Below are 16071 nucleotides of genomic sequence, written 5' to 3'. Positions count from 1 at the left end.
TACTTGGACATGAAGATTCAAAAGGCAAATAGAAATATAACCATGACAATTTACCGAAAACCCACATACATTCCCCTATTTATACCTGCTAACTCAGCGGATCCTTGTCCTTTTAAATTACCTGCATTCCGAGCCCTAGTTACAAGGGCTTACTTGTATTGCTCTGAGATGTCTGATACCAACAATGAACTTGAATGTGTTAAAGGTATGGCTGTACCCATGGGCTTCTGCCCATGGGTACAGCTATTCGTTAACCAACACACTTGCTTCCACACAGCAATCTAAGTTATCTAACACCAGCACAAGGGTTAACAAAGCAGAGTGTAATCATGTAGTTATATGTTACAAACCATCCCTACATCAAATTTATAATAAGATAGTGATTTAAATTTGCACTTAACTTACAGGAGAAAATGCAATGTTTTCCACCTTTAATCTAACACAAAAGATAACTGGGATGACACAAAAACACCAGGTGTGTACTATATTCCATTACAACATGGCTGGTTTAACAGGCAAATGTCATACATCGAATCTACATATAGATCCTTTCAAGCCAGAATACACAACCACAAATATGATGTGGCCAAGGGAAATTTTATCACAGCACTTGCTCATCATACCACTGAACCTGGGATTTCCCCATGTTGGGATGAGGCCACAATTTTACATAGTGTCATTGACCGACACAACATATGATCTTTGGAGGGATTAGAAATTTATAGAGCTGATAGGAAGGGAAATTGCATCAACTCTGACTGTATTCCAGTACCACAATTATGGAAATATTATTCAGATTGCCACAGAATGTAATAATAATAAGAAGAATAATATTATTATTATTTTGTAACATTAAATAAATAATTTTTAAGGTATAATTTTGTGATGTAAATTATGCATTAATCCTTATCAAACATATTTTTAATGTTTAAAAAATTGGGACGCAACAAGATTTAAATGATATAGCTGTTTTTATATATTATTCCTGATGAGGGCCTCTAAATAATGGCTGAAAAAAAAAGAAAAAAAAAGAAAAGTTTGAGCGGTAAAAGAGTTATTTATTGTTTGCTAGAAACTACATTTAGGTTGGTTATTTGCTATTAATTCATCATCATTACCAGCTCCTTATGATGTTGAAAAACAAAATTAGTTTCATATTCCAGAAATGATCTGTTGAGACAAAAATGAAAAAACACAAAAATCAAGATAATTTACAGTGCATTAAGTCCTAGCTAAACAAAGAGAGAAGCTATAAGACTGCACACATCCATGTTTGTCTACCAACCATTGGTTGAGGGGAGAGAGAGAGTCCTAGTGTGTAATCCATAACATCATTCCATAAGCCTTCCTCTCATATCATGTTTCCCTTCCAATTAGCTTTTCACCTCTTTATTGCCTCTAATTTGCTCCTTTTTTCACTCACTCTTCTTAGAACTTTCTTATTTCTCATCTTATCACTCCATTCTTCTCCACAACCACATCTCTAGGACCTCTATTCTCCTAATGTCATATTGTCTCAATGTTCAAGTTTCAGCACCATAGAAGGAAATACTCCATATGTAACATTTGAACAGTTTTTTTTTCCTCAATTCTAATTTCAGACACCCAAACAAAACTTTTCATTTTGCTAAATGCCTCTTTTGCCAACCAATTCTCCTCTCGAGTTCTTTCCAGTGGCGTGCCGTGACATTTGATAATAGGAAAGCTGTGTTTCTGTAAGAAGCCGACTTACAGGGGCAATCAATTAATTGCGCGTCAGGGCCCGTTCATATTCGTTTGTTCGATAAGCCAGTAAAAACCGTATACTTCTTTAAATGTATTTTTAATAGATTATCTAACGTACTTAATAAATAAGAAAGTTCAATATAATTACCTCCGTTATTAGATTCAATAAATTCCCTATGCCCTCTAAATGCCAATTCTCGCTTTGAGAAAAAACATATAACGTCTGTTAATTTAGATATATCTATTAATCGTAATTATCTTGTTATAATTTTCAATATTTATTTTATATTGTCTACCAAAGTTAAATTCTATTCCGCTTTGATTTCCAAATTGCTTCAATTTTACGAAAGAATCGTCATTCGTCATAAATTTTATCGTCAAAATGTCGAAATTTTTTTGTCGACGTATTTATATTTAATTTAGGCATCGGTCTTTCTCTTTTAATAATGTTTTCCTTTTCATTATACCGTCTCGAGCCTAAACTTTATTAAAATAAATTTTTGAATCACTAGCCACGATATAAGGACTAAAATTAAAATTATAAAAAAAAACTTACTTAGTAAAACAAAACATGCTTAGTAAAAAAAAATTCTTCAATTGTATGAATATACTTTTCAAGAAACTTATAATTAAATATAACTTTGTGAAGAAACGTACATAAAAATAACAAAACATTCTTTACTTTTTAAATCTTAAAACAATCCACTTAGTGAAATAGCTCCCTACGAATGGCTAATGAATGAAATCAGAGACGGTCCAGGTAGGTGTGTGCGTGCCAAATCCCGAGGGTGCTGATACCGGTCAATGCCAAATGCCTCTTTTGTCGCATTACTAGTATATCTCAAAGAACGTGACAGGGTTGTTGTAGATTTTAAACATTTCTCACCATAGCTGTAAAAATCTAAATATGTTAAACTTAACAGATTGTTCGTCGTTCGTTTTCTAACTAATTCGTTTTAGGGCCGAGTGTTCACGGAAATTTCCAAAATTTACAACTTTTCGGTCACTCTCATTGAACTGGAAAAATTTCTGTCTTTATTACATCTAATATTATGAAGAGATCAGACCCCACTGTACTCGGCAAGAGATTGGTTCGGTTAAGCTTCTGTTTAAGTAAAATTTCGGCTCTTTCATCAGGGTTTTATATATGTTTCTAATTCCTTAATCGCTTAATTATTTAACTACTACTTAAGTAGAAATAAGTCGAAACCGGTTACTTTGTACCTGAATATCTGTAGTCTTGGGAAAACAGTGGAAAGACAAATTTTTATGACAACGAATATATAAATCGTAAATTTAAGGAAAATAAATTCTAGAGCTTTTTTTTGTACCATTGTACATCTCATTCATTAAATTTGGTTGTAAATGATGCTGCCAAAGTAACAGTTAATTTTTAACACTGTACTAGAATTGTATACATTTTTTCTGCATCCCCTTACAGATGGGACATACTAAATCGTAATATCACCGGTTTAACATTGAAATCCGTAAGTAATATAAGATGGGAGAGCAGAATAAACGCAGAATAAATATATCAAATATTTTAATGAATTTTTTTTAAAACTCTTGTCAACTATACAGAACTATCATAAAAACATGCCAGTAAATTCCTATCGGTTGGGTTAAGTCATAAATCTACTCTAGAGTGGGCAACCTTTTTTATAACATGGGCCAGAATAAATTTTACGTTTTTTCCGCGGGCCGTAGTAGTTAATTGACGCCTTCTTGTGATTTGTAATTTTTTTAGTCTGCAAATATGAAATAAATAAATAAAAAGTTAATTACTACATTTATTTCTATCATCGTTTTCAAAAATTACAAAGAATTGGAAAAATAACTATTAATTAGTTATTTTTCCAATTTAATAATCTATTAAAGATCTCGCGAGCCGTAGCTGGCCCACGGGCCAGGGGTTGTCCATCGTTGATCTAGTCTGCTCGTGATTCACATAATTGGGCGAGGGTGACCGAATATCTAGCAGGCGGCTAACAGCCCACAACCGCTCTGGGATATAAAGTCGGACTCTTTACGCGTGTGTCGCTTCTACCAGCTAAACTGGGTGAGGTTGGTGCACTGTAAACCGCATGTGCTAATGCCTATATAATCTGGCTGATTAGAAACTGACCCAGTTTCGACATTCCTTCCGCCACCGAATTATTCGAATATACAATAGCAATCTTATCTTTTTTTTCACATGTAGTATAGAAATTTGTAAAAGATACATAATGCAGTTATAATAAAATATTAATTTTAATTAATTCAAAGTACGTTAAAATATGAAAATTTATATTTTATAAAATACAAGGGAAGGTCATTGGAAGGTGGAAGCGGCGCTTCCATCGCTTCCAATGACGGCACACCACTGGTTCTTTCCCACTTTTGACCTCAGAGTCAAGCCAAGCACCCAGATATCCAAACCTGTTCACTTATTCCACTTTGTCACATTTATATGGATGTTGACCTTTTGTTCCTTTTCTCCAATCCAAAAGTGCTTTGGTTTTGTTAACATTAATTTTCATTTTGAAAGCTGCACATCCACTCTCTAGTCCACTCAGAATCTCTCAGAATTTTACCCTCACTGTCTGCCAGAATTGCCATATCATCAGCATATCTTAGGCTCTGAATCTGTTTTCCTCCAATTTTAATGCCTTTCTATTCCTCTAGATCAGGCCTGGCCAACCCAAATTCTTTCGCAGGCCACTTTGATCACACGTAACATTACAATGGGCCACAATTTAGGCAATCATGCTTTTAAAAAAGTAAAACAAATACAAAATGAATAAGATTTTATTGTTATACCAAGAGTTTGTACTTGCACTTGCACATTATAACAATGACACATGCAAATTTTCATTTATTTAATTGTTTTGGTATACACATAACAGGAAACAAAAAGTTTTAATAAATATATAATATCACTTAGCGGGCCACACAATTTAACGTGACGGGCCACATGCAGCCCGCAGGCTGGCCAGGCCTGCTCTAGATATACTTGGAAGAGATGATTATGAAATATGTTGAAAAAAAGCAGTGACAGGCAACACTTCTGTTTAACACCCTTTTCAATTGTGATTTCTTCACTGTATTGACCATTCACTTTAACTATTGCTCTCTGATTAATACAAGTTTAGTATTAATCTCCTGTACTTCCAATCTATTCCTTTCTTTCTCAAAAATGTCCATCAATCTTTCCAGTCAACTTTGTCAAATGCCTTCTCTAGATCTATAAAACATACCAACATTCCCTTTCCTTTTTCAATGTATCATTCTCCTGATTCTCAGCATCCCTATTGCATATCTAGTGCCTCTTCTCTTTCTGAACCCAAACTGTTCTTTCCTTATGAATGGGTTGTTTTCGATAAAGACATTTCTCTAATATTCTTAAAGGATTTTTGAGGTATGGCAGATCAGGCTAACTCTTCCATAATCTTTACATTTGATTATTTTATCTTTCTTGGGAATGAGAATTAAAATATTCCTCAGAAAATTGTCAGGCCATGTTCCTGTATCATAGATCATGTTGCAAAGCCTAGCAATTTTCATAATTCCATTTTCACCCATACTCTTGATGAATTCCACAGGGATGTTATTGATGCCTTCTGATTTTCTTTCTTAATCTAAGTATATTACTATCTAAATATTATAGACCAATATAAATAGAGCTACAATTTTCTTAAGAACAAAACTTTTTGGCCATCTCAATTGCCTTATTTAGCACTGATGTAAAAAAAACAAATTTTAAAAACTTGTTTAGTTTGAATTGTAGAATCTGAAGAAAGCAACTTAAAGGTTTTTCATTAGGAACAAACAACATTAGTTTGTTCCTATACAAATAGGAAAAAACATATTCCAGAATAAAAAATTTATTTAAGCCAAACAATCTTTAAGCAAACAATCTTGCCAAAACTATTGGGCTCCTTTTAGCCATATTAATTAATTAATTTGACTGGGGATAGAAAATTATGTTAATAATTAATGTAGCCCAAAAATTTCAGTAAAATCATTTGGTTTAATCAATTAAAATTGGGTAGGAGTTGCTGTTTATATATTTAGTTTAGTAACTTAACTTCTAGAAGAATGGAAAGGAGGATATTTAAATACTCTAAAACAGTGGTCTGCAACCTTTCTGACCTCACAGACCACTAAACTCACAATTTTGAATTCTGCAGACCACTATCATGAATTTTTTTAAAATGATACAAAATCTGTAGAATAATGATCATAAAAGTTCAATTTTACTATATTAATATGAAATTTGCTTGTTTAATAATAACGCTTAAAGTTCATTGCTGCTTGTTTGAAATAAGTTTATGGATTCTTAGTGCTTTTCCACCAAGGACAACAATCACACTCACATTGTTTATTATTCATTATTTATTGATAACAGTCACTTTATATTTGCTTTTAGATTCAAATAAAAAACGCCCAATGAGTGAAAAAAAGAAACTAAACATTTTGCATTTCTTTCATACTTCATGTAACCTTCAGTTGATCAATGTCCAAATTTCTCCACGGACCACCCAAATTTTCTCGCGGACCATCAATGATCCACGAACCACCAGTTGCCGACTGTTGTTCCAAAATATATGCTATCTGTCTGCAAAAGTTATACACATTATCTCATCCATCTACACAAACTTATTCTGTGACAAAGCATTATTTCTTATCAACTAAGAAAAATTCACTCTTGGTTTGAAATTATACTTTTTCATTTCCATACAATATCAATCATTATATTCTAACTATATGAATTCATATTGCAAACAGTAAAAACAAAATAAACCATTCACAAATCTTCAATTTGATTTATCTACAAAGTACTTTAACAACAATTAAATAAATATCTAGCTATATTAAGGTGTCTAAGAAAAATTGATCATGATCATCATCATATATAATATTCTTAATTTGTTTTGTTTACATTTTTATTTGTATACTAAAAAGTTTTCCTGTTAATAGGAAACTTTCTTTTCTGTAAATATGAAAATCCAATTAAAAGCAATAGTTTATGCAAATAAAGACATGCATTTTATCCTTCATCCAAATAAGGAAATAATCATAATTAATTCTGATAAATTAGTATGTATATAATTTCCAATAATTATTTTGCTGTATTACTGTTGCTTTAAATCAATTTTTATTGAAATAAAAATAACTTATTATGTATATCTAAGAATATGACATTTTTTAAAAAAGGAGTTCTCTGTCGAGATATTTTGAATTTTTCAAAATCCAGCTTCAGGATCCAAATTATTCTACATATATTATGTCCCGAATAATCATGCATATTATAATATGAATATTTAATCAAAATGTTCTAAAAAAAAAAAAAAAATTACTTCCAAAAATTTGTTCATTGTCAATTTTATAATTTTTAAAATTGACAGTGTTGCAACCATTACAAACCTTTGCAATTGATGACAAAAAGAATATATCTTTAATTGAATCTAAGTTCTAAAGAATCTAAAAAATCTTAACAAATAAAGATGACTGCTTGAAAAAGGCTGCGGATTCAAATATAAATTATTTTTAAAATATGGAGCTAGAAAAAAAAACTATGAATTTCATATATGAATCTACAAAGTTATTTGACATACTTTTTTCATGGCATTGCCAAACAGGTAAATGCTGCTTAGTTAAGTTGATTACATTATATTGAAACTTCCTAAATATAAGAAATATTTTATAGGCAAATGTATACTTAATAACTAACTAAAAACATTAGAACAACTTTCTTCATGCATAAACAAATAACTTTTTAAAGAAGAATCTTTAACCATAAAATTAATACTTGAATACTTCAGATGTGTAGAAATGATCATCTAGGTGTTTTGATGTAAAAATAAAAATTTAAATTGTAAGTGGTATTCACGTATGTATAAGTATATAATATTTTACTAAGGAAAAAAAACAGTCAAAGAACTTTTGATCAATTATACCCATCATTTGCATAAGCAAAATATTTATCTGACAGTTCTGAGGTATTTTTTCAATGTTAAGTAAAGTGAAAAAATTTTCAGAAAGAAATAATAGTTTTGCTTTTATTAATTGGTAACAAAATATGAATTAAAATCACTTTTCCTCCCAAAAGTTTTCTTCAAGCATTATTACTAACATATTAAAATATTAATAGCAGCTCAAAATTGTTATTTTCAATATATATATATTATACAGGATGATTCAAGATGACTATACAAAACTTCATGAATGAGTTTCCACCACAAAATTCAATGAAAATGTAAAATTAACAGGATTTGTAATATACATATTTAAAATATTAATCTGCAAAAGATCACATCAATCCCAAGATACCTTAACAAAAAGATATGTGTATGCATGAAAAACTTTAGTCTTTAAAATGTATACCATAAATATAAATGTTTCTTGTTTACAAGAAAAGTTCACAATGTCCTCTGTATACTGTCAAACATACCTATAACCATGTTTGCAAAGATTCTCTAACCTGCTCAAAAAGGCCAGGTATTTCTTGTATGGTATCACAGGCAAGCTATAACACTATTCCTTATAGTTTACATTTTTCCTATTGTAATTAAAATAAATAAATAAATAAATGTGTTACAGCTGTCTTGAACAGGTTACAGAATACAGTAATTGCAACGACGGCTACAGGTACTGTACATGTGACAACACACAGAAGACATTTTGAATACTTCCTGTAAGCAATAAACAGTTATGTTTAAGGTGTACACTAAGAAATAAAGTTAGATTTCATGCATCACTTTGACCTTTTTTTTTTTTTTTCTCATGGCATATTGGTATTGGACTGATGAGATTTTTGCATGCTAATATCTCAAAAACAAGGTATGATCACTGTTGATTATATATTTTTGTTGCATTTTATGGTAGGGAATTCATTGGTGAAGTTTCTTCATACAACCATCTTGAATCACCCTGTATAAAAATATTTTAAATGAATTAGTAATTCAATTGTTTCATTTAATCCAATTTTCATATTTAAAACATTAAACAGGAATAAGTTCTACTTTAGCATAAGTTAATTATATATTATAAATTGAAACAAAATGTTTTGAAAAAATTTATTTAATTTAATAATTCTACGTAGTTTTAATATTAAAAGCTCCGTTAAATTTATTCAAAATCAATAACAAGAGAGAACAAACATTATTAGATATAAAATTAAAAGCAATATTTTTTTTACTTAATTAGGTTTAAGTATACTGTCAACAATTCTAGATCTTAACTATATTGTTAATATTCAGTTTTTTCACAAAGAATTTATTAGTGCTTTGAATATATAAATATAAGTTTTTGAAAAATAGATAAATTATGATTTAAAATAAACTGAATCTGATTCTGTTGTAGAATGCTAAATTTACTGTGATAATGCTGTGATACATGTAAAATGCTAAATTTACTTTCACATAAATACCAATCCTATTGTATTCTCTGCTTGTTCAAACTAGTACTTTTATTAACATTATTTTCACCAAGTTAATAAATTCTAGATAATTTTTAATTGTGTTTAATTACGACAAATTTATTCAAAAACAAAAATAAACAATGTTTGATGTTACCTAAACAAAAATGGAAAACGGCAAAAGTACGATCATAGTAATTTTTTTTATTTTTTAAGATATTTAGTTTTAATGAAACAACGTATATAAGCTATAAATACTGTTCCTAATAATTATAACATCCATTACCGGTAAAAATGAAAAATTTGATAACTACTACACAATTTAATATACATTACATTTGATTGATATATACAGTGTATCAAATATAATTTTTTAAATATATTATCTATGGTCCTTTTGACTTTCTTTATATATAATCTGCTAATCCAAACTTTAAACTAATATAGACAACATTAAAATGTTATATTCACATGAATAAATAAAATCTATCTATCTATTATAAAAATACTTTCGTATTAAAGCATAATACAGCATATATTTTATTCCATCTTCTGTAAAATATACAACGATATTTCTTCAAATTAAATCAATATGTCATTTCTATACGGAAAGTTTGTTTACAATATCGTACACACTCTTCTATTTCTACAAACTTTGATATTATATTTTTTTGATTTAAATTTATTGCTTCCGAATAATAAATTCGAAAAATTCTTTTTTAAATAGTATACCGTAATCTTTACGAAATTCTTTTTGCTGTAAGTATATATAAATTAAGCACTCATTTTCATAATTTTTACTAGAAGTTACTTATAAGTATATTATGTACAGTACATATACATGCCCTAAAATTAACTTCTACCTAATTTGTATTATATTTACATAAAATACTTGTTTTTCTTCATTTAAAATCATAAATTTCTACAATATCAATAAGAAATGTACTGAACCTATCTGATTTTAATCAAACGTCTTGTCTGTCACACTTACCGGTACCTATTAAATCAATTATTTTATTCTGTAATGAAAAATATCTTTCCTGTTTGCCTAATTGCGTTTTAATATTAGTTTATTTATTTTTAAGTAAAAAATTATTAATCGAAATAAATCAACGCATTAGAAATGGATGGTATTTTATAAAAATCCTTACTTAAATCTCTAACAGCTAGCAGAATTCGTAACTACTCGATGCTATGACCCTATTTACAAAAATATCCAAAAATTGGACTGCCAACTTCTAATATGGATCACGTCTATAAAGAATTAAACCATTAAAGGAAACGTCGCGTTTTATTTTAATATACTCTTAACTTGTGTATACGATTATATTTTTCGGTTGAATTTTTAAAAGGAGTTTAAATTAAAAAATAAAAAAAAATGATCAAAATTAGGGATAAATATTAGGCTTACCTCAACCGGTACCATTTGGGTGTTTTCACCCGGTACCATGTTCGACAGTTATATATCACCAAAAAACAGGTATTATAATCGTTATTCCAAATGATCTCTCCTTTGCGATTTTCGGAAAATATACGCGTTTATATATAATCACTTCCAACCGGAGGAAAAGAATGACGATGCCATACAATACACAAAACTCACTTCTAGTAATTCGATCTCTTAACCAATCAGCTTCCACCATTGATTTTTCGTCATCACGTTTAGTAGTAGTTTACGTCTAATATAGGGTAATTTCTATGAAAACAGAAAAAATTTCCCTACAAAATTATTATTAAGGGATTTAAAAAAGTAAAAATATATCGGATTATCTAGTTTAAAATTTTTTTTAAAATTTTAACGATTTATATTTTATCATATATGAAAATATTATATTAATATTTCTTACTATTTAAAAAATTCGGTACATAATTTATGGTTGTTTAGGGAAAATTCAACTGTAATTTAGTCATGAAGATATTTTTAACGAAAAAAGGGAACTAAAAGGGATGAAGTCGGTCACGTGATCGCCATTTTCTTTGCCGCTCGTGTTTGCAGTAGGAACATGAGGTAAGTTTTAATCTTTTTTAATCCTCGATTATTTTGTAAATTTTGATCGAAATGTACGTTCCGATGTTTTAAGACATTTCATTATTTCGATAGATCTTAATATTAATAATAATTTCGTGTTAAAACGTGTCAAAATGAATTTAGTACTCTTGCTGACGAGTCAAATATGGCGATTAGTTAACTAAAATCTTATAAGTATTTGTTTCGCGTATTAAGTTTTAATTAGAAATGTAATAAATAATTTTACGAGGACGTATAAACGAAATAATGAATTAGATCCAATAATCCAATAATCATCACCATCGGTAATAGTTGTTAGAATACCTTAGAGGATAAATTATAGCATAATATCAATGACTTACTTTTGTGTACTAAATATTTTCAAAAAAAAAGTTTCTATGAAATTTTGAGTATAGTTTTGATCGGTGTTCTCGTGTAGCAAAAGTTTTGGTAAAGTATAGAAGGAATGTTGATAAATACATTGTTTGATGTGATTCGTTCATTTAATCATTCACTTCAATATCCTTAAATTATTTATTTATTATTAACTCTTAATCATATTTATCATTTTGTTATAATCATAATTCAATGGCATACCAACATTTTTGGTACTCTGAGCTTAAACTGTTGGGCCTCTTTGCAAACAGCAACAGTAGGGCTACATGAAAAAAGTTGCTGGGATACTATAGATTACCATCTATGGAATTTCAGGACTTTGAGTATATTTTTGAACCGAGGGGACCGAGATGAGTTCGATAATACCTCACTTTTGGACCAGAGACAAAAAATGAAGAAAGTTATCATACTTTTTTCCGGTGATAGCGCAATGATCAGGAGTCGTGTCACTCCCTCCACTAAGCCTAATATGTATTTAACAGGCAGTCCGGCAAATTTCCCATGTATACCTTCAACAGAGGCAGATGTTGATCCACAAGCACACTGATCGTCTGCAGTTGGAGTTAAGTCCCTTTCGCATACCCTTGTGCTCCTCCACCTTGGGGCCTACAGCCCCTCAGCCATTGACGTGCTCATGGTCAGCTAGTACTATGTGCTGCCATCATGGCTTGTCGAAAAAACCTAACCTATCCCTCTGGAAGATGACTGTCACCACTAGTCAGCAGAAAAATCTAAAATGGTGTGGAATGCACTGTGAAAGGCAAGAAATTGTAAATACAGTAGAGCATCGATTATCCGACTTAATTGGGGACTGGTGTTGGTCGGATAACTGAAAAGTCGGATAACCGAAAAGTATGAAAAAATACATTATTAGTATAGTGTATTAGGCCTGGTTTAAATACTAGCCTCCCTTTCATGGTCGAGCCAGTGCTGCCAGCTAAAACATGCAAAAATTTAACAAAAATAATATTAAAGTAGCCAAGACATGACCAAATATTGTAGCGCCACATCACTAGCGGACATTTGAATTTGCCGACTAGAACGTGGTCGGTTAATCGGGGGTCGGATAATCGATGCTCTACTGTATTATAACTTTCTTATTTTTGGTCTCCGGTCCAAAAATAGGGTATCATTGAACTCATCTCGGTCCCCTGAGTTCAAATATATACTTAGTCCTGAAATTCCATAGGTGGTAATCTATAGTACAGCCAGAGTTGCTTCGGGGCCATGAAGTTTCATTAGTTTTACAGTGGATCTACTACGGTTTTCAATTTTGATCCTCAATTTTTATTAGTATCATCATTATTCAAACATATGCTAAATATGCATACGATACATTTTCAATTTTTTCTTTAAAGTTTAGTCTCTCAACTATTAAGATTATAGTGTACATTTGAACAGAATATTAACACGGGAAATAAATAACCAAACAATTATATCAAATATTCGAGCTCTAAATCCACTAGTGCTGTAATTTACTGCGTAAGGTTATATCTATATTTAAATACATCTGGAAACAAAGGCTTGCTCGGGATCTGGATGGTGCAATTGGCAAGCGGGCGTTGCGGATTCAAGCCTCACCCTTGTCTTCCAGGTGATTCTAAATTATTTAATTTATAATTATTCATTTAAATAAGAAATGGTGCCTAATTAATACTAAGTAATTTGCTACTAGAGGTAGACCTCTAGTAGCAAATTACTTAGTATTAATTATTAACAATAGTGGATTTATAGTGAGTATTTAAGGCAATCATTTGGTTATGTATCTATATATTATTGGGCTTCAGGTTATTTAATATACTTAAATACAGGAAATCCTCGTTAATTCAAACTTGAGTAGTTTGAAATTCTGTTAGATTGTAATTGTACTATTTGTCCCAATAGAGACAATAAGAATATAGAGCTTTACATGTTAAGGAATTTGGTTAGTTTTAAATATGGCTACTTCTAAATTTGAAGTGAAATTTTCTTTCCAAACTGTAATGTGCATATGTTAACTTGTTCATTTAGATCACAGTGCCTCCATACTGTAAAAGAACAATAGACTGAGAACAATCACCACGATATTACTGGTGTAGAATTCAATAAATAAATAAGTTATTACTAACTAAAGTCCAGATTTTTGGGTGCAGTTTTAGAATGGCTTGGGTGCTTTTTTCTCCGTTTTGAGTGACAGATTGTGTGCTTTTAAATGCTGTATTATTAAGACAAAAACCAACAAATGTACTATATTTACAACAGTAACCATTTCAATGTTCTTAAAAGTGAAGTTTTCTCGTTTGGAGGATAGAATGTCTTTACATAAGGAAAAAAGATTTTTTTTACATCGATCGAGAGTAAGGGGACATGTTTCAGTTTTACTCAGAATTCTAGTTCAGTGTAATCCAGAATATTTTTCAAATCTGGATTTTTTGATAAACTAGATTTGAGTTTGTCCAGGGCAAAACCCTCCAGTACATCAAGCGCCTGACTTACAACCTTCCACTGATCCCACATTTCAGTTCCATGTGTTTCCAGCTTGTTGATTTTATCCACCAATAACTTGTACAAATGCACGGAGTAAAGCTCTGTGGTCACTACTGGATCGGCTATCTGTTTCTCGACACTGTTGACAGCTGCAGAATCACCAGGAAGAAGTTCATTAATAAATGCATTAATTTTCTCGAAGTTCTTGCAGTAGAATACCACACTGTTTATCCAAGACCAGATGACCAAGAATGGATGACCAGATATTAGAGTTTGTTGAGTTCGTATTTTCAAGTTGGTACATTTTGAACAACACTGGTTGTACATAGTACTTGATCAGTGGTGCAACAAGAATGTTCAGCACATACCATTTTGTGGAATCCATTGTTTCTTCCAGTATAAACACTACAGGATTGTCTCCAACAACATCCAGGTGCCCCTATAAATATATGCTTGAAATTCCTTCTTTTTTGTTTGCCTTCTCTATGCTTTTACAAACTTATTTGTCACTTGGTTTTCATTTCTTGGTGTTTTACATCAACCAAAATTACATAATTGCAAATGGAACAGCAAAGAACTTTTCCATCTGTGCGTATGCCTCATCTTTAACTTATTTGCTAAAATGTTCAGTTTAGATGCGGACAACTTTGCCATTTTCTAATGTTGCTGACACCGAACAAAGGAAATTGGAACTGTTGTGCTCACAACTTAGGATAAGGTAACCTCAATACAGAATTTTCAAGAAAATTTTGTTGCAGATTTTCAGTGTATCTGTTTACATTCTTAAAACAACTCTAAGGCTTAGTTGTTTACTCCAGAAAATTCCGCTTTACCCCCTTTTCTCTCAACAAAAGAAAGTAAGCTAATTATCGTATTTTTTTTTCTCAGCATACGTGGTCTGGTTTGGCAAATTTGTTTTTACCCTTCAAGTGAATGAATAAAAACTACCAGAAAAATAGGTAATTGTCAGCATATTCTTTGAAAATGTAAAAAGGGAAAGCTGAGCACAAAATATATAGTTTGGGTGCTAGTCACTGTTTTGGGGGCAGGTTTGCGATTTGGGTGCTAAACAATTTGGCAATGAGTAGGCCTACTGCACTAAAACCAGCTTAGTTTGTCTTTTTTACACTCTGCCTCTTTCAAAAATCAAGTGGGTGCAGCACCCAAAAATCCAGACCTTAGTAATTACATATAATCAGCATTAATTCTCTTCAAAACAATTTTTGGAAGGTGTGATTTTTTTTTACAAACATTCCAACACATAGAAATCTGATGATGACTGTTAGAAATGGAAGAAAACATTCATTTTGAAGAGAATTAAGACTAAGAACAACTGTAATCAGGTAAACATGATTTTGCTTTTACAATAACACATTTTCAGGTGTCCCCTTACTTGTGGAATACTCTTTTCCTCTTACCTCATAAACTATGGCCGGCAAAATTGGGTTACCAGTAGCAGATTGAGATATTTATCAGGCTTTAGGCTACTACATTTAGGTAACTTATTACTTTTTGGGCTACTTCAAAAATAATATGGGCTACATTTCAAGAAATTGGGCTTTACTTTTTATAAAACTTACTATCTGGCAACCTATGAGATTCTCACCAGACACATGCTATTTATCTGCAGTTTATTTATATTACTAATTATTAATTAATGGATATAGTGTTCTGTATACTTAGCCATATTCCATTTGCTTAATAAATTACATCAGTTACATGACATCTGACATATTGTACAGAAATACGTAAATCTCTGATAATTTGAAGTTGTGATTATTTTGTCCCTTGAATTTCAAACTTACAAGGATTTCCTGTATTCATGTTTAGGGTATCAATAGATTAATAAAAATATATAATTCTCTCCTTGAAAGTTTTAAATCTCTTTTAGAAAATTATAAGTAAGTTGGTAATTTCCTAAAAGTATTTTACTTTTAGGAAATTACCAACTTACTTATACATATATTACTTATACATATACAACTTACTCAACATATATTTGTATTTCATGTGTTCTAATTAGCCCTATTTTATTTTCACTTTTTTTTTTGGAATATCTTATAAACGATGATTGAAT

The 16071-nt window shown here is 30.6% G+C and overlaps 2 protein-coding genes across 3 annotated transcripts in view; one reads left to right on the top strand and one right to left on the bottom strand.

The window, feature by feature from the left end:
* Positions 1-10780, bottom strand: part of LOC136984308 (ubiquitin carboxyl-terminal hydrolase 47-like) — a 105265-nt gene extending 94485 nt beyond the window's left edge. The window contains exon 1 of the mRNA XM_067281241.1: positions 10536-10780. Coding sequence (XP_067137342.1) covers positions 10536-10574 — 39 coding nt within the window. The 5' untranslated portion in view covers positions 10575-10780. The remainder of the gene's footprint in view (positions 1-10535) is intronic.
* Positions 1-16071, top strand: part of RpL10Ab (ribosomal protein L10Ab) — a 513017-nt gene that overhangs the window by 469929 nt on the left and 27017 nt on the right. Inside the window, exon 1 of one of the 2 annotated variants that reach the window (XM_067281246.1) lies at positions 10995-11132. The exons of the other annotated variant lie outside the window; for it this stretch is intronic. Within the exon in view, the coding sequence (XP_067137347.1) occupies positions 11128-11132 (5 nt within the window). The 5' untranslated portion in view covers positions 10995-11127. Of the gene's footprint in view, positions 1-10994; positions 11133-16071 lie in introns of those variants that run through there. 2 annotated transcript variants of the gene reach the window in all.

This window comes from Centruroides vittatus, unplaced genomic scaffold (assembly GCF_030686945.1).
Source record: "Centruroides vittatus isolate TY-2023 unplaced genomic scaffold, ASM3068694v2 contig_912, whole genome shotgun sequence".
In the NCBI taxonomy this organism is placed as follows: domain Eukaryota; kingdom Metazoa; phylum Arthropoda; class Arachnida; order Scorpiones; family Buthidae; genus Centruroides; species Centruroides vittatus.
Note: the sequence above shows the minus strand (reverse complement) of the source record. Positions and strands in the feature narration are given on the sequence as shown.